The following is an 18,611-nucleotide window of genomic DNA, read 5'->3' as shown; positions in this document are numbered from 1 at the left end:
ATGTGCTTTACCATACAGTGTTTTTACACTATACTCTGGCATTTAGAGTTGAGTCATTCTCTCTCAGACAACCTGGCTGGGTATTGCTTTCAGTCATGTCAGGGCTTGGCAATGGACCTGAGTTGGGGGTGCTAGTTTATTAGGAAGCTGAATGATGGAAGGCTAATATAGTGATGTTTTGTTAGGAAACTACTAAAGCAGATAAACTAACCACCGAGAAGCTGATGAGGCGATGTAAGAGCTGAGAGTAATCACAGAGTGCATCTGAGTCACTGTGCTCTAGCCTTTGCTTGAAATAATTCAGTACCCAGCTCAGTGCATTCAATAAGACTGAGTGTAACAGAGCACTGGAAACAGCACACTCAGACCCTTTTTAGAAGATGGGTAAGTTTAGAATCCTTTAGGAAATGATCCTCAAATGTCTCGTGTGTTTTATCCCTTGTGTCAATAACTTAAACTTCTTATGGTAGCAGTGCTTTCTGGAAACAATTGGGAGTCTTATAGTCTAAGTAATCTGAGTGCTTGGGCTTAGCTGTAGCCCATAATTGTTCTAATTCTGCTGAGAGTGGAAAAAGCTTCATACCATCTGAAAGCAGTCTTAGGTGTCAGAGAGAAGACCAGGGAGATGGAGTGGGGCGGTGATGACTCAGCAGGCTCTGTGTCTGCCAGGCACTGTCTTCGACATCTGTTGGAATAGGAAATGTGGTTGATTTGTTTATATGTTTGTTTTTAATTTGTTGTATATGTGCTTTTACTTCCAGGCTTGACAATTTGTGGCCATAATTGCCTCCTCACAGCAGAATGGATGTCTGCAAGTAAAATCGTGTGTCGCGTGGGCCAAGCCAAAAATGACAAAGGAGACATTATTGTCACAACTAAGTCAGGGGGCAAAGGAACCTCAACAGTATCTTTTAAACTACTGAAACCTGAAAAAATAGGTAAGACTCGTAGTGACTTTATTGTAAGGAGAGCATATTGGCCTTCAGAGGCTAACACTGGTGGATTTTGTCAAACCCACTTAATTCTCATTCTCGTTGCATGTAGTGTGTTCATTTTGATGACACCAGGATGCGTCTCTTGTTTGCATTACCCCTTTTGTTCATGACTGTTTTCTCTGTCATGGTAGAGCCTCGCGGGCTGGCTCTGAACTCACTGTGCAGCATTCTTTTGAAAGGCAGTTTACCAAGTGACTGTCAGTGTAAAGATGACAGTTGGAAGATACGTCTTACAACTGATAAAATCTGTCTCCGTGGCAGTTTGGGATTCTAGTTCTGGCTTCTTGATCTTGAACATATGACATTGCTTTAACACTGTTACACCATTAAGATTCAAAGTGGAGTAGCTTCTAGGTTGACCAAATCTGTGGTGGTTTTATCTAAATGATCGCCCCCCCCCCCCCTTTATTTTTTGTTTCCTTCCAGGGCGAGATGAAATGTAGCCTCCTAGCTTCCCATGCTCTTCTTTGTCCTCCGTCCTCCGGAGTTATACGTCCTCTTTTCGTGTGTATTTACCTCCTGCTACCTTGCAGTGCTTTAAGCTTTGGGTCTGAGGAACCAGACTCTTCAAATACCGAACCTAGGCTCTTACCACCAAGAGCTATGTAGCTACAATACCTGTTTTCTGGTAATAAAAGCAGAGTGGTGACATCTACCTCATAGGAATAGATAAGTTAGAACATAAATGTAAAATGTATAGCACCTTTAGAGAACAAATTAGTAATTTTAAAACTATTCCCTGGGATACTTTATCTCTCATTGTGATCCTGTAAGATCTTGCATAAATAGACAAATATAAGATTTTTGTGTAATATAAGAATGGCAGTCCTAATTAATTTCAGGCAGTGCTCTCACTGTAGAGAAAAATAAAGTTTTTTTAAATCTATCTGAGCTCATAAAGATTTCCTACAGTGCTGTCCTCCCCAAATCTTTATTACACTTTTGAAGTAAAAATGTATAGAGGAGAACTAAAATTGGAATTAGTATATGATATAGACATGTATATATAGAAATATAACCCCATTTATCTATATTTATGTATTTTCACATCTTCAGATAGTGAACTCTGAAATCAAAGCATGATCCTGTTTTACAGCTTTCTGGAGGAAGTGTAAATATACTGATAATATTCATATTTTATAATACTTGGTTCTATAGCACATGAAGAGAATTTAGGTGAAAGTGTAGTTTTATTCTGAATGCCCAGCGCAGGGTAGAATGACTCACAGAAGCTGCAGTGCAGAGTTAACGACATAGCCCTGGAGTTTTGGACTTCTGTATAAGCTTGTGTGTAGCCCTTGTTAATGTCTGCTATGGCTGCTCAAGTAGTCTGTTTGCTGAGTCCTGTTGTTGCCCGGTGTTCAGACAACCTTCTTCTGGGAAGCTTCAGCCTCTGCCACTCCCAGAGCAGCCAGCAGGGCACACTTGCTCCAAGCTGCTTGGTTCTTCAGTCCTGCTCTGTTGCAGCCCGGAGTCCCTGGAGTGGTAATGGGCATGTGCTGTCAGAGTTTGGTCCATGAAGGAGAATGCTGTCTGTAGAGTTTGTGTCTTGTTTGTAGGTATCTACCCAGTCAGCTTTCCCTGAAAACCTTGCCATTTCCATTATGGAAACCATGCACTCTTTAACCAGTTTAATGGTTAGATATTTTGGTTGAATTTACCAAATCAGCCTGAACTAGGGAAAAATGCTTGCGCTCTCTCTCTCTCTCTCTCTCTCTCTCTCTCTCTCTCTCTCTCTCTCTCTCTTTTTCATTCTTAGTATTGTTATAAGACATTTTCAGCATTCTGAATAATGAACAAACAATATGAGAAATAACAACGACTGTTCTATCTTGGTATAATTATTCATGAAAACATGTCAGTGCTTAGAGAGATAAGATAAAGAAAAGACATTTCTTGAGAGTTTTCAAAAGCAAAAATAGAAGTCATACATGTATGTCAGCTTCTCTGCAGTTACGTTCAAGGAGCTCTCTGTGGCACTGATGCTTAGCTTGAATGTTTTGTGTCTTGAGATTTCTTAGCCAAAAGCTGACAGAGTTCAGAGTATTTTCTTGAATAAAAAGTTATTATAAGTCATATCATTGTATCTTCTATCTAACTTTCCAAATGTTAATATCAACTTAATCAATACTTAACAGTGTATAAATAATTTTATATGTTATTTGGAAAACATCTTGATTTTTCAGAACTTTGTGAGTTACTTAAAATCAGCTCCATTGAACAATGTATAGTGACTCTGTAAACCCAGAGGTGGTACTTGGCTGTTCTCTAGAATCTCAGTAGTTTTTATAAAGTTACCAGGCATGAGAAGATTTGAGCTGTAGTGCCCAAACCTCTTAAAAAAACAAAGGTGAGATACATGGTGCCTGGAGAATTTGTATCTTGTTGAATGCATACCTCTCATCTTTACAGGGATCTTAGATCAGTCTGCAGTGTGGGTGGATGAAATGAATTATTATGATATGCGGACTGACAGAAATAAAGGGATTCCTCCCTTGTCACTCCGTCCTGCAAATCCACTTGGCATTGAAATTGAAAAGTGAGTACCGTCTGGCTCTTTAATTTCCAGCTTCTAAGAGTTTTATGTTCTTTCAGTGGAGGGAGTCACCTTCAGGGATGTCCTGGAGAGCACAGGTGAAGGCAACTCAGCTAAATGGATTATTTGCTATTATTATTTATTTTTACTATTAATTGTTATTTCTGTAATAAAATTTATGAAGTTTAATGAGTTTTGCTTCAGTGTTTATATTAGATAAATCTTTGACAAAATTATTTTGTTTTGGGGGAGTTTACATTTTGTGATATAAAATGTTTAAAAATTTTAATAACTACTAACTTTTAGTTTGGGGTTTTGGTTGTGGAATGTAGGGCTTTTACATGCTAGTCAGCTATTCTCCTATGAAGCTTCCCCTTGTTGTAGCACACTCTTAATTAATGATGTGAGCATTAGCACATTTTAATATGTTTAGATGATATTTAAATCATAGGATTATAATCTGTTGATTTTCTTCACTTTCCTAGTAATATTTTAGAATAATTTGGTCCAAAGGGATCTTTTACTTTTGATAAATCCTGCCTAAAGTTTTGTTTAACCCAGACTTTTTTAACTTTGTTGTGCCAGTTGAGTGATACCTTGTTTTATAAGTGAAAGCCTTGTTTATGAAAGCTTTATATACGAAAGCTTTGTTTTCATAATCCCAAGTATGGCCATTGTCTTAGTTGGTGTGTCTGTTGCTGTGAAGAGATGCCATGACCATGGCAGCCCTTATAGTGGAAAACATTTAATTGGAATGGCTTGCTTATAGTTTCAGAGGTTCAATCCATTGTCATCATGGCAGGGAGTATGGCAGCATGCAGACAGACAGGATGCTGGAGGAGGAGCTGAGAGTCCTACATCTTGCAGGCAATAGGAAATTAACTGACAGTCACACTGAGCAAAGCTTAAGCAAAAGAGACCTCCAAGCCTGCCCTCACAGTGCACTTCCTCCAACAAGGTCATACCAACTCCAACAAAGCCATACTTCCTAATAGTGGCACTCCCTATGACCAACCACATTCAAACTACCACAGCTACCTTTATCCATGTATCTTAAGCAAGTTACATAACATATTCCTTTTATCTCATCTGTTTTCTGGCCTTAGTGATTCTGATTACAGAGTTACATGATGGGTATTAACCTAATGAAGAGTTATGGAAGGTAGCAAGTTCTGTTAGTGCCTTAACCATATCCGTGTTTAGGTTTTCTAAGAATGGGAAACATTTTTATTAATCATTAAATATGGAACCTTCATGCCTACACTTGAAGATCATTAGTACTTTTGAGGAAAAACTGCATTTTCACTGCTGTAATGTTCCTGCTCAATTGTCTGTTAAAAAGCCCTGGCATTTAGCTACTTGTGAGCTTGGGATGTCTAGATAGCGTATTTAAACCATGGGATATTCTAGAATTTCAAGGGTTTCAGTATCCTATAAATTAAGATCAAGACAGTTCAAAATAGAAGGGTAAAGGGCAGGTATGTTTGAGCTCACTGCCAAACATAGATAGGTAGGCTTGCAATTGACAGAAAACCCGTGAAGGGGTAGCATCAAAACTCTTGAAGTTGGGAGGGAGGAATCGTTCTGACTGATTTTCCTTTACCAAGAAGCCACTCACCGATGAAAGACTGAGGGGATGCACATGCTCTGTAGGAGAGACAGACAGACAGCCATTTTAGTCAGGGTTTCTATTGCTGTGACCAGCCAGGCTGTGGTGGTGCATGCCTTTCATCCCAGCACTTGGGAGGTAGAGGCAGGTGGAGCTCTGTGAGTTTGAGGACAGCCTGGTCTACAAGAGCGAGTTCCAGGACATTTAGGACTTTTTCACAGAGAAACCCTGTCTTGAAAAACCCAAAGAAAAACAAAATCAAACAAACACCACTATGACCAAAAGCAACTAGGGGAGGAAAGGTAAGCCCTTTCCTTATATTATTTCCTTATTTTATCTTAAAACTCTCAGATCACATTCCATCACTGTGAGAAGTCAGAGCAGGAACTTTGAGGCAGGAACACGGAGGAGTGCTGCTTGCTCCACAGTTTGCTCAGCCTGTTTCTTACAACACCCAGGACCTCCAGCTGTTGTGTGACAAAACTTTCCCTGGGAAGTCACAACAGCCATGTCTACTCACCCCAGATAGGAATCCCATGACAGATCAAAGTATGGATATAGCCAAAGTTCAGTTGGTGAACCAATGTGTTTTATTCGGGTTACTTACAGGAGCTGAAATGAGTCACAGACAACTGTATTACTAAAGGCCACTCCAGCATGGCTGATAGCTCACAAAGCTGGGAACCTCGAACACACTGCACAGCCTGTAGCTAAACATTTCTTTACCTTTCTCTTAAGAGGTAGTGTTGTGTGACTTGGAGCCAAACCTTCTGGCTTTGCATTAGGCACCCAGGGCTTACGACTGAGGCCTTAAGATCAGACCTTTCCCTGGGCTGTTGTGCATGAGGACAGACGAGCACTGCAGCCACAGTGGCTTGTGTGCTTGTTGTCGCCATGGTTTTGCTTGTCCCTAACTCAGGGCAAACAGCTTTTAAATACTGTAGTTTCCTCCTGTTGCCATGATAAAATACCCTGACTAAAAGCAGCTTAGAGGAGAAAGCGTTTATTTGACTTAAGATTCCAGATTACAGTATTATTGTGGGGAAGTCAAGGCAGGAACTGAAGACATTATGAAGGGTTTTAGTAGGCTCAAGCATGGCAACCATGACTCTGGCAGACCTTGCCCTCCCCCATTCTTCCTTATTAAACTTTAGCTTACATTCCTAAAACTAGCCACTAAAGTCTGTTTCCTTATTTAGATATTTTCTTATTCCAAACTCATTCCCGAGACTGGCCACCAAGGTCCAGGTTTCAAAGTATTGAAGTGCAGCAATCAAGAGCCCCCTTTGGCTAGCATTTCCAATCAGAACTAATCAACTCATTCTAACATGAGTTTCCCTTTTTTCTCTTTATAAACTGCCATTTGCCTGAGACATGTCTGCTTCTATTTTATTCAGAGGCAGTCTTTTGTCCCGCCAGGGTAAAAATCCCTTATCCCTCTCCCTTGCTCCTTTTCTCCCCTCTCACTTGTCTCCTAGTCCATCTTTGCCACTGTGGGGCAAATAAATATTTGTACTGAGAACTTGGTGCCAGTTCTGGTCCTTTTACATCACATCTGCAGTCACGTGCAAAATAAGAGTGCCCGTTGCTCAGTACTTAGTTCACTCTTAAGCAATCCAGGGCCCAGCTATTGACTTGGCACCACCCACATTCAGAGTGGTTCTTCCCACCTCCATTAACAATCGAGACTACCCCCACAGTCATGTCTGCAGGCTTACCTGCTCTCCATGATCTCTGTTAGGACCTCTTCCAAGAGGTTGTGGCAGGTTGATATTTAAAACTATCATGAGCAAGTTTATTCAGGAATAATCTGTGTTAAAATTAAAAATAGGTATTATTTATTCAAATAGGTTTTCTCTCCTTCCCTCTACTGCTCCCTCTTTCCCACCTAAGAAAACCACATGGAGTTTACTGATTTCTCTTACTTAAGGATTTGCTGATTCTTTTGCTGGAGGTGAAGCAAAGCATGAGCTCTATACTGGATCATACCCTGGCCCAGGTGGAAAAAGAGTGAGGGAAAGGAGGGGCAGAATGTCACACACTCATGTGGGATTGTTTTCCTAACCCACGTAATAGTTTTTAGTAAAACCCTTTTGTCCCTGTAGAAAGTGATGTTGCATTCGGATTCTAATCCTTACTGCCTTTGGTTTTACTATGTTGTGTATGAATTTCTTAAATCATTTAAAAAATTTAAAGCATTAGCCGAGGAACATGGGGACTTTACAGTTATTTGTTAGTAGAAAAGCAGTAACTAACAAGGTCTGAAGAAGTATAGATGCATATTATAAAATAACCAGCTGTGGTCATGCTGACTTCTCACTAGTAGGAGGTGGCCTTTGGAAGATGAGTCAGCGCCTGGTAACTGCCCTGTGAATGTTGGAGGTCACTGTAGCTCACGTAGGTGTCCAGTGGAAGGGTGAGGAGTCCCGTGGTGCTGTGCCTGGTACTTAGACCATGAAAACGCAAGTGAGGATAGCATAATATAGGCTCCTTGTTGCTCTTGGTATGAGTCAGTTTTTAATATATTTTATTGGTGGACCCAGCATGCATGCCGTCCTCTTTCAGCCCACAAGTTTTTAACAGCTGGCATTTATTGGTGTCTTTGACTGTTAAAGTCCTTCATGTCCCTAAATTTTTAACTGATGTTTTTGCACACATGGTGCCATGGCACTTATAAAAATGTTACTAATTGCTCTGAAAAGGTAACTTCACTGTGCCTGAGACGAGGCTTTGCTTGTAAAAGGTCTGTATTTCTGATTCACTGTGCTGGTTGTCACAAATATGTATGTTCTTGCCTGGTTTCAGTTATAATGGATACAAACTATTTAAGCTGTAAAAGGAGGTAAAAATAGGCTCCTAGTAAGTGAAAGTCTTCACTAGATTCTGTTTCTTCAAAGTCCTGTTTGCCCGAGGAGAATGTTTATCAAGAAAGTCTTGGCAGTGGTGCTTGTGTGAAGTGAAGGCAGAGAAGTAGAGCGTGGCTCCTGTTTTCAATCTCTGCTCATTTTTTGAGTGAACTCTTCCTGGGGGATGATGTCTGGAGCAGTCAGTTGATGCTATTCAGCTGATAGGTATTAGCTGTTTTATTTCTACATGGCTTTTGGGCAGTGTACATCTGGCTCTGTTCTTATCGGGTCAGATTTTCAACAGAAAGAAGCAGTGACCAGTTTTCCCAGTACATTTAGAAAGTCACCTTTACAGAAAAGACAGGGTGACAGCAGCCATTCCTAGGAAGATCATAGAAGTGTCTCGATTTTACCGTTAGAATTCTGTAGAAGTAGTTTTGTGGGCTATGGTACAGTTCCTAAGTCCAGAAACTATACCAGATTTTAAAATAAAACTTTTCCTATAATATTTTAATGTAACATTGTAAATTATGTTGTTGAAGTTTAAAGCCGAGAGAAATGAGTGTAGCCCATGCCATCAAAGAACAGCGCCAGTCCATTAAGTGTCCGCAGCTGTCCTGCCCTCCATGACCGCATCAAGGAAAGCACAGCGTGTTTTCTAGTATGTGTTTTATGAACATTCCTCTTACGTATCTGTCTACTCGGTTAAATGCCCGAGGCTGACCCTTTCTAGAGGGATGAAGTCTGAGTTTACACTGCCATCTAACGGAAACAGTTTTAGGGGCAGCAAGAGTGGTTAGTGACTGAACTGCTTTGATTCCTTCTGAAAACAGTTTTCCTGGTGCCTGGCAGTCTCTCCCTCCCAGCTGGTGAGGGAGACTGCACTGGGAGTCTGCATACTCACCTTGCTCCCTCTCCCAGGCTCGCTGAGCTGTCCCTTAACTTGGAAGGCTGACCTCTTGCGTCCTATTACTCTGTGGGCTGTGACTGTGTGCCTCATGGGCTAGCCTAACACAGTGCTCCTTCCTTCTTTTTGCTGAGGGGAACATCACAGGCATTTTAAATCCACATAGATCTGTAGGAGTGCTTTTATTTCAGATCTAAGACTGGTTCCAGGCAAAACCATGAGTAATGACTTGTACCCTCTGAAAGTATGTTTATTCGTTTGTCAAAATGAGAATATTTAATTTACTTGCTACATTTAGAGTAAAACATAGTGGTACTTAAGAAAATAATCTGTAAAATATAAAAAACTAGAAGAAAATTTAACAGCTAATAGTATTTTTGAGCAGCTTTTCATAATTACCATCAACTTTAATTCTCAAACTATTGCCAAGAATGAGCTGCTGTGATCCTCAGGAGTAGATGGAATCTGGAGAGCTTAGCTGCTTTCCCAGGCCTACAGGCAGAGGGATCTGGGGCCTGTGCTCTTATGGGTACCTGATAGGGACCCCTGTGAGTCAGCTGCACTTCGTAGCCCCTGTTTCTATTTCATTTTCCAGATATACATGTAAAAGATTAGTATATTTAGCTTATTTTTAAGGCTATATTAGTAAATTAAGATGCCTTCAGCGATATGTAACAAAAAATGTCAATTCATTTGTTTTAAACCAAAAGGACATTTCTTTCTCTTCTACAAAATTCAGAGGTGACACTCTTAGTCATGTCAGCGAGGTTTGCAGAACTCAGGTTTGCTCTTCTGATAAACCAGTTTCCTTCATAACTATAAAATATTTTTCACAATTCTTGGTTTTGAAACTTGACAGAATGATGCTCAGGGACAGAAGAATGGCTGTTTCTTCTAGGTTCTCTTTAAAATTGAGACTTTTTGGAAAGACTCCCATCAATCTTTCTCAGACATCTCTGATCTGAGCGGGGCCACCGAATAAAGGGTAAGAGGACAGCGACAGGTGCTGGCTTGCAGCAGTCATTGTCCCCAGGGCAGATGCTAGTGCTGTGTGGAGTGTCTCCTCGGAGGGACAACCCAGCAGACACGAATGTCGGGAGGAAGTGAATGAATCTAAAGGCCATGGATGCAGGCCCCGAAAGTATATAAAAATGTACACATGGCTTAAATAGGGTTCAGTACCCAATGAACAGAGTACAAGTCTTCTATGGCAGCACTGTTGAGGGCTTGAGAAGTCCCAGCTTCCCTCTCCTTCCATCTTGCCTTAGTCCTGTACCTGGGTTTTTAGGGCAGAAGTATTAGGTCATGTACCTAGCAGGTAGCCTTGGCTGCTAACACTTTGAAGATACTAGCATCAGAAGCCCCCAGAATGGCACACAGGACTGCTGTAAAGAAAATGGAGTGCTGCTCTCCTTAGAAAAGTCCGCACTGTGCTCTTGTCAGATGCCTTCCGCTCTTCTCGGTCCCCTTTCCTCTGTCAACCATGTGTCATTCTGTGTTGAATAAACCCAACTCTGCTTTACAGTGGCTTATCCTAAGATTTTCTGTGTTTAAGGCAGGATCCAGTTTTACCTGAGTTAAGGTCTTGAAAAGATTAAGGAAAGTTCTCAGGTTGCTGAAGGTCTCTGTGTCTCAGTTCCGGTTGCCTCTGACATGACAGATAAAGGAGTCCATTGATCTCAAATCCATTTTCAGGTTACTGAAAGGCATGAGCTTTAGGTTTCAAAAGAAGCAGGGTTGGGGTAAGGAGCGAAAAATATGTATGGTTAGCCCTGGCCAAGTGTGCTCTGAATGATTATTGTCTCTCTAGATTCTGTTTAGATTCTGCAAGGTTGTTGGACAAAGTTCTTGTCCAGTGAGTAGTTCAGTCTGCTTCCTAGAAGGTGATTGCTTTTGCTTCAGGATGAGATTTAGGGTCAGGATGCTTCTGTTCTCAGTTACCCTGTGGGCCCAAACCAGTTTGTTCTCTCTTTCTCTCTTTTCCCTTCCTCCCCTCCTTCCCTCCTTCTTTTCTTCCTTCCTTTTTTTTTTTTTTTTTTTTTGGATTTTTGAGATGTGTGTTTCTGTGTGTCCTAGAACTTGCTCTGTAGACTAGGCTCAAAGATCCACCTGCCTCTGCCTTCCGATTGCTGGGTTTAAAGGCGTGTGCCACCACATCTAGCCTGCAAAACCAGTTTCTAAGTGCCCATTATAGCCTACATTATAGTATACTGTGATACAGTAACTAACAGAGGAAAGAGAGTCTGTCACTATCTGCCCACTCTGTCACAGTCAGCCTATCGACTATTGATCGTGCTTGGGGAAGGAAGAAAAAGTATTACCTTGGGGTGAAGATGACACGTTGGTCATGGTGAGGCTCCTGTGTGTGTGTGTGTGTGTGTGTGTGTGTGTGTGTGTGTGTGTGATCTGTGTATGTTAATAAGTATATATTAAGACTCCAGGCATAAATCTAGAAATACTGGAACTGTCCGTGTTTTCTTTTAGCATGAGGGTATTTCTCATTGAATAAAATGCAAATGTCTATGAAGCAGTGTTCTGTTTTTATCTTATAATTTGGCATGAGCAGTCTATCAGGGCTGGGGAAGCATTTTCAGAAACGGGTTCTGCAAGAAGAAGAAGTTCACACAAACATGATGTGTACCAGAGAATATAATCTGTCTGAGGCTCTGAAGCTTCTAGTGTGAGAACTGGAGTTGCAGAAATGAATCTTAAGAGATAAGTAGGTTCAGCGCAGGGAAACCCTTAAATGTGCAGCTGAGAATTTGAGCTTCATCCTGCAAACAGGGAGGTGGGTCAGCAGCAAAGCTTGAAAATTGCTTGACTAGGGGCAGGGTCTGGTCAGGGTAGATACAGTGTGAACTTTACTTGGAGAATAGCAAATATCTGTTCACTTCAGATAGGACAAGGACAGGCCAGTGTTCACCTCAGTTAGGACAGTTACAGGCTAGTGTTTACCTCAGAACAGTGACACGTTAAAGAAATGATTCCACTTGCACTGGTTAATTTTAAATGTCAGCTTGCCGCAACAAAGTTTACATGATAGAAAATCAGCCACAATATAGAAATTATATTCCATACTGTGTCCAAATATGTTCTTGATAGCTTATTGTATATAATATACAGGCAGGTTTGTATTTTAATTTATTGTGTAGTATTTTGTGATGATAGTATCAGTTGTAATGGATTTTTAACTCTTTTTCTCTCTAGAAGTAAGCTTCCTCAGAAGGACTTAGAAACATTGTTTCATGGCATGAGTGCTGATTTTACCAGCGAGAATTTTTCAGCTGCATGGTATCTTATAGAGAATCACTCCACCACCAGGTTAGTGGACTTCAGACCCTGAACTCTGAGGGCTTCAGACAGTGGGCCCACCCTGACTTAAGTCTGGCCTTGCAGATGATGACACCTGTAGGTTTGTGAGTTCTCTGACCTGGGGAGTCCCTAACAGTCCCAGTTTATCTGTCTCCTTGTTTGTAGGGGGTTAGAAGACTTTTCTTTCTCACTCTCCCATTTTATGTTTCTGTATTTGTGCAGCTCTGGAACATGTGTAGTATTGGTAGGTGACCTAAACAGATTCTTGTGACTGTCATGTGCTTCCTTACCAGTCACATACACACTGGTAAGTTCTGTGTGAAATGTAGAACACAGAGCAAGCTTATTATTATGTGAAGATAAGGCCAGGGTTGACTCTCCGAATTCTTTTGTTCCTTTAGCATTTTACTTCACTATAAAGAGCACACTTGTAACTTTTTTTGCCAGATTGATTTAAAACACCAGTGTTACTGAAACCATTTAGATAAAGGAGTTGCTTGTTACTTTAGATTTATATTCTTTGTAAGACAGTTAAAGTGTATGTTAATATAATTGTATTCACTTACAGAGGTGAAACTCATTATTAGAAAATATGAGGAGTTGGTTATTTAATGCATAGATGAATTTGGTTTGATAATATTTTAAGGCAGATGCTGTAAGAGTCCATCCATGATTGTAAAGTTAGCTTGAATTTTCCACTATGGACATGCTTTTCCTGTCGTAACTCAGAACTGGTGTGTTGGGTGTGTGGATTACTATGGTACTTAAAACAATATCGAGATTTTATTAACAGATTTTGTCCTCTCAAATGGAAATAAAATTTCTAAAATACAGAAACCCATCTTTTCTTCCTCTCAGCTTTTGATAGAAGTAAAATGGTATGGTCTTACTGCCTTTTTACAAATTTTAAATGAGTCTGCACAGTAGTGGCTTTCATCATGCCTCTTCACACGTGTATCACATGTGCTTTGTCTCTTGTTTGAACTGGGAGTCACCCATAGGCTCTGTGATTTTGTCATTAAGGACAGAGGACTGTGTATTGAGGGTGAGATGATCCTTGTGCTCAGGATACTTGCATGAATGGAAGACTCTGCCTTCAAACAACTGCCCCTTTGAACTACTACCTGGGACAGCTGGCTCTCCTGTCAGTAAAAGATACTCAAAACCTCTATCTCCAAATCATGAATATTGTATATCTACATTTGTACTTACTTCTTAGGTACCTGGCATACTTGGAATTATCATCTGATGCTATAAGGCTAGTTTTATATCTGTTGGGCATCACAATAAATAAAATGTTTAGCTCTAGATAAGAATTTGAAATATTTTTGTTTTTCCATGGCTGTTAATGTATATGCCACACAGAGCCTTTAGCATTCCTGTTGCTTTACACTTAATCGATTATCTTGTCAGGAGTCTCAGGCAGTTGATTTCTTTTAATTCATTTCAGTTTTGAACAGCTCAAGATGGCAGTCACCAACCTCAAAAGGCAGGCCAATAAGAAGAGTGAGGGGAGTCTGGCCTATGTGAAGGGCGGCCTCAGTACCTTCTTTGAAGCTCAGGATGCTCTCTCAGGTAAGGAAACCCTGAGAACCATCTGCCGGGGCTTCCACTGTGGAAACCTGACACTGTGCTCCCTCGTGTTTATGGGGTGTGACATTCAGTCTGTATTTATAAAAGTAGAGGTTTAAAACATTCCATAAATATTTGTTGCAGACTGGGCTGGAATCTCTTTGAAGGCCTGGTACTGTAAATATTTGTCTCGAAGGCTCTGTTGACCCATCTTACATGTGAAACAGGAGACCTCTGTTCCGCTGCATGATGCTCAGTCTTTGGGATTGATAAGAAATTGAATCCCAGTGGGCAAAGTTCTAGAATTCTTAAAATCCTTTTACAGACATCACATCTTACTTATGTGCCTAATTCTGAAAATGTTCTCCATTCTGTGTTTCATTTGGGAAGGACTGATGATGATGTGGCGCTATTTTTAGCCATTACCCCAGAGGCCCCCAGCATACACAATCAACTACCTACTCTCTGACATCATCATTATAAGAATGGAAAATTATGTTATCAGAGCTTTAGATTTCACAATGGAAGACATTGAGTAGGTTTCTAAAAACTGCTTTTAGTTCATTTGTTTATAGTGAGAATAATAAGTATAGTGAGAATTATATATATATATATCATACGTATATATGATATATATATCTCAATCTCAATATACATGTATAAAATTTACCATAATTCCTTTTGGAAATGAAGGTCCCTATAATTAAGTACTTATATTCTATTAATAATTTGTTTATTTATTTGTGTGTGTGTGTTTGTGTACCATAGCACTTGTGTGGAGGTCAGAAAACCACTTGTAGAAGTAAATTCTTCTTCTATCATATTGTGCCTGGAGATGAAACTTGGTTTTGAGACTTGGTGGTAAGCGTGTTTGCCCACTGAGCTATCTTACCCACCCATAACTAATCCATTTTTCTTAACTGTATTTTAAAAGGCTGTACCTTCTTCAGAAAGTAATGGTATTAAGAGTTCTTACTGTTTTTTAAAAATCAGGTAATGATAGCCCTCTCTTCACTAAGTGAGTCTCTCACATGACCCCCTTCCTTGTAGGTGGAGGTTAGGGCTTTGGTTGGATGCAGTGCATGCTGGGAGGGAGTAGAGCGGGGCTGACCCCTGGCTCCCTGTCATCACTGATGTGTCTGCCATTGCTGTCTCTCTGCATTCCTAGTCATTGTTCTTATGGCAGCAGGAGAGATCTGAGCTTGTGTGAACAGCTCTGTGTTGTAAGGTAAATACAGTGTTTACCAGACATGTACTCTAGAAGTATGTTGGGAGCTTCAGATTTTGCAAAGCTCATACTGACTGTCACTAATTTGATGACTTTATAGCATGTATAAAGTGGTTATCATAGTCAATTTAAAAACATTAGCAACATGCCATATGTTTTTATATAAAAATTTTTAATTTTATATACTAGCTAGCCCCAGTTCCCCCTCCCTTCCCTTTTCCTGCCCCCTCACCTGTCTCTCCTACTCATGGCTTCTCTGTGTTTTATAGAAAGAGGAAGCATGTTTTTGAAAAACAGAAATAATTAACAAGGGTTACTTATTGGCAGAGGTAATCATATTAACATTGTGATGTATTTTCTTTTAGTCTATTTTTCTTTCCTAATATTAGTATATGTTACTGTGAGATGATACCGTATGTAGAGTTGGATGTACTAGAAACCTTTTTTTTTCATTAAGTTGTTTTATCCTTTTATGCTCATTGTGCGGTGACATTTTTCATAATTTCTTTCAAATAGGTCATGTACTCTGATTATATTTATTTCCTACCCAGTTCCTCCTGTTCTTCTCTCAGGCAGTTTCCCTTCCATGAGAGGGAGAGGGAGAGAGAGAAAGAGAGGGAGGGGGAGAGAAAGAGAGAGATCTGGATTTGCTTACTTCATTTAATAAGCTATCCAGTATGTCTGTTTTCCTGTAGAGATACAGTTTTGTTCTTAACTGTGGCTGAATAAAATTCTGTCGTTTGTCTATATCTATGTATCTATCATCTCTCTAATTTATCACATTTTCTTACCCATGCATCTGTTGGTGGACACCTATGCTAATTTGATAATTTGGCTGTTGTGAGGAGCACTGTAGTAAACACGGATTTACGGCCATCTCTCTGGTGTGCTGACTTAGAACCCATTGGATGTATTCCCAGGAGTGTATATCTGGATCGTATAATAGTTCTATTGTTAACTTTTAGGGATCTTCATAATGACTGCATTGGTTTACATTCCTAGCAGTGTATAAGGGTTCTTTCTCCTACCACTCTTGCATCCTTGCCAGCACTTTTGTCTTTCTTAGTGATCACATTCCGATGCCTGAGGTGGAGTCTCAGTGCAGTTTCCGTTTGACTTTCTCCTCAGACTCAGGATTCTGATCATTCTTCACGTATCTGTTGGGCCTTGATACTTCATCTTTTGAGAGGTGCCCTCTCCTTTTCGTTTATCAGAGTTACATGGGGTTATATATTTTGTTTTTTAGTTTTTTATCTATTCTAGTTATTAATCCTCTATCAGATGAATAGTCAGCACATCCTATAGACTATCTCTTCACTTGGTTATTTTCTTTACTGTGCCAAGGATTGTAATTTCATGCAACCCTGTTTGTTAAATCTTCGTTTTATTTTCTTGAACAATTTTAGTCATTTTCAGGAAGTTCTTGCCAATGATGTATTTTGACAGGTTTTTCTCTGTTTTCGAACAGTTTTCACCATTTCAGGGCTTACAGTAAGGTCTTGATTTTTTTGCGTAAGGTGATTTTTTTTTTTTTTGGTGTGTGTGTGTTTGTTTGCTTAAAAACAGGTAAAAGATAAGGATGTTATAGATGACTATTAATCTGTATTTATTATCCTAAATATCTTTCAAAAACTAAAACTTCACATAACTTTTTAAAATGAGCTCTATAGGTATAATATCTTAACCAAGAATAGAAACATATACAGTATAACAACATAACATTAAATTTGAATCAAATATACAAAAATCCATCCCAATGTAAAGTACTTGAGAGCAATGGTTGTTTGAGAGTAGGCTCAGCAATCTACCCATTGATCTCATCATTTTTATACTATATCCCCCTTTTCCTTCAGAAAGAGATCCTTGAATCTAACTCCTTCTTTAGCTTTTTTCCTGACCATGACCAATAACAACTTGTAAATAATTTCCCCAAATGACAGACACCTATAACCCATGGAATGACCAAAAGCCACCCACCCCACCTCTGGGGATGTGGTACTGTGTTTTCTAGTCTGCATCCAGTTATCTGGGGGTGCTGACTTCTTTAGGAAACCCTGGGAAAATTGGGATAATGGTCAAGTTCCCGGAGAGGTAGCTATATCCTTTGTTACCTAGCCTCTATGCAATCAGGCAGTCTAGGCAAGAGCAGTTTCTTGCTCAAATGGCTAGTCACATTGAAGGCAAATTCCATAATGGGTTTCTTTAATGCTCATGAACCTCTCTGAAGTATTGGTGCTGCCAGAAGCAGATATGTCTCCCTGTCAAGAAAAATCTTAAGTTCTTAAAACATTTTAAATGCTATATTCTTTAAGTCTTTGAAAGTTTTGAGGAATACCTGTTCATCTGAAATATATCTCTGTACACCTGGAAAACCTAACTAACATGACTACAAGGTTTGACTATTATAAATGACTCTCTATTAATCTCTATTTCTCAATTATACATAACATTTTAAAATGAGCTACACAAACACAATATCTTAAACAAGAGCAAAAATACATATACGCTGTATAACAAATTTACCTTAAATTTGTATCATTAGATCATGATCCATATCAATGTAAAATATTCATCTCTGTATCATATCTCCCTTTAAATGAAAACAACATCTACAAAGAATCACCTTGTGGTGATGCACAGATTAATGGAAATGGGTTAAATTAGGATGTAAGAGTTAGCAAATAAGAAGTTAGAGCTAATAGGTCAAGCAGTAATTTTATCTTTTTACACTAATTCTTTTATTGATACCTACTTTTGGCCTGCTTTTAAAATTTGTAATATTTGCTTTTAGATCTAGTAGTTTCTGTCAATTTTTTTTTTTTTTTTTTCGAGACAGGGTTTCTCCGTAGCTTTTTGGTTCCTGTCCTGGAACTAGCTCTTGTAGACCAGGCTTGGCCTCGAACTCACAGAGATCCGCAGGCCTCTGCCTCTCGAGTGCTGGAATTAAAGGCGTGCACTGCCACCGCCTGGCGTCAATTTTGTTTTTAAAGTGTGTTTCTGACTTTACTGTCAACAGGGTGTAAGTTTTTTAGTTTATGCCAATTTTACGTAACTGTATAAAAATTAGAACAAGGAAGGACCTGGGAATATATCACCTATTAACTAATTTTCCTAGACATCTAGGTTCTGGGTTTTATCCTCATTATCACCCCCCACACACACACACTCCCTTACACACACCCTGAAAAAGAAGGAAGAAAGAGAGGGAAGAAGTCTCCTGTAGAATGACTGATTTGTTACCAATACCCAGATTAATAACATTCTTAAATCCACATTATTTGTAATAAACTGGTAGTTTTAGCTTAGTCAGGTTTTCTTTGTTTGTAGAATTTATGTAAATTTATTTTGACAATTGGTGTCTGTTTCCTTGATGCTAATATTAAAATTATAGCAATTACAAAGATAAGGATAGCTTGCGGGTGACCCTCTGGCTTGACCACTTGCTAGGTTATCTCAGAGCTCATTCAAAGCTCTTGTAGCCCTGCTAATCACTGGGGAAAGTGCAGTCTAGTTAGCTGTGGGAGAGGGTTGTGTGTTGAATGGAGTTTGGGGAACTTCTGTGGGTGGAGCTTTCTGTTTTATCTCCAGAGGTCTGTGGGTTAGCCC

The 18,611-nt window shown here is 39.7% G+C and overlaps 1 protein-coding gene across 2 annotated transcripts in view; it reads left to right on the top strand.

Annotated features, from left to right (window-relative positions):
* The window catches only part of Exoc2 (exocyst complex component 2), a 160,679-nt gene that overhangs the window by 30,635 nt on the left and 111,433 nt on the right, over positions 1-18,611 (top strand). For both annotated transcript variants that reach the window (XM_057787504.1, XM_057787503.1), the window contains exons 3-6: positions 762-938; positions 3,408-3,534; positions 12,101-12,214; positions 13,656-13,780. In XM_057787504.1, the coding sequence (XP_057643487.1) occupies positions 762-938; positions 3,408-3,534; positions 12,101-12,214; positions 13,656-13,780 (543 nt within the window). The remainder of the gene's footprint in view (positions 1-761; positions 939-3,407; positions 3,535-12,100; positions 12,215-13,655; positions 13,781-18,611) is intronic.

This window comes from Chionomys nivalis, chromosome 13 (genome assembly GCF_950005125.1).
Source record: "Chionomys nivalis chromosome 13, mChiNiv1.1, whole genome shotgun sequence".
NCBI classification, from domain to species: domain Eukaryota; kingdom Metazoa; phylum Chordata; class Mammalia; order Rodentia; family Cricetidae; genus Chionomys; species Chionomys nivalis.
Note: the sequence above shows the minus strand (reverse complement) of the source record. Positions and strands in the feature narration are given on the sequence as shown.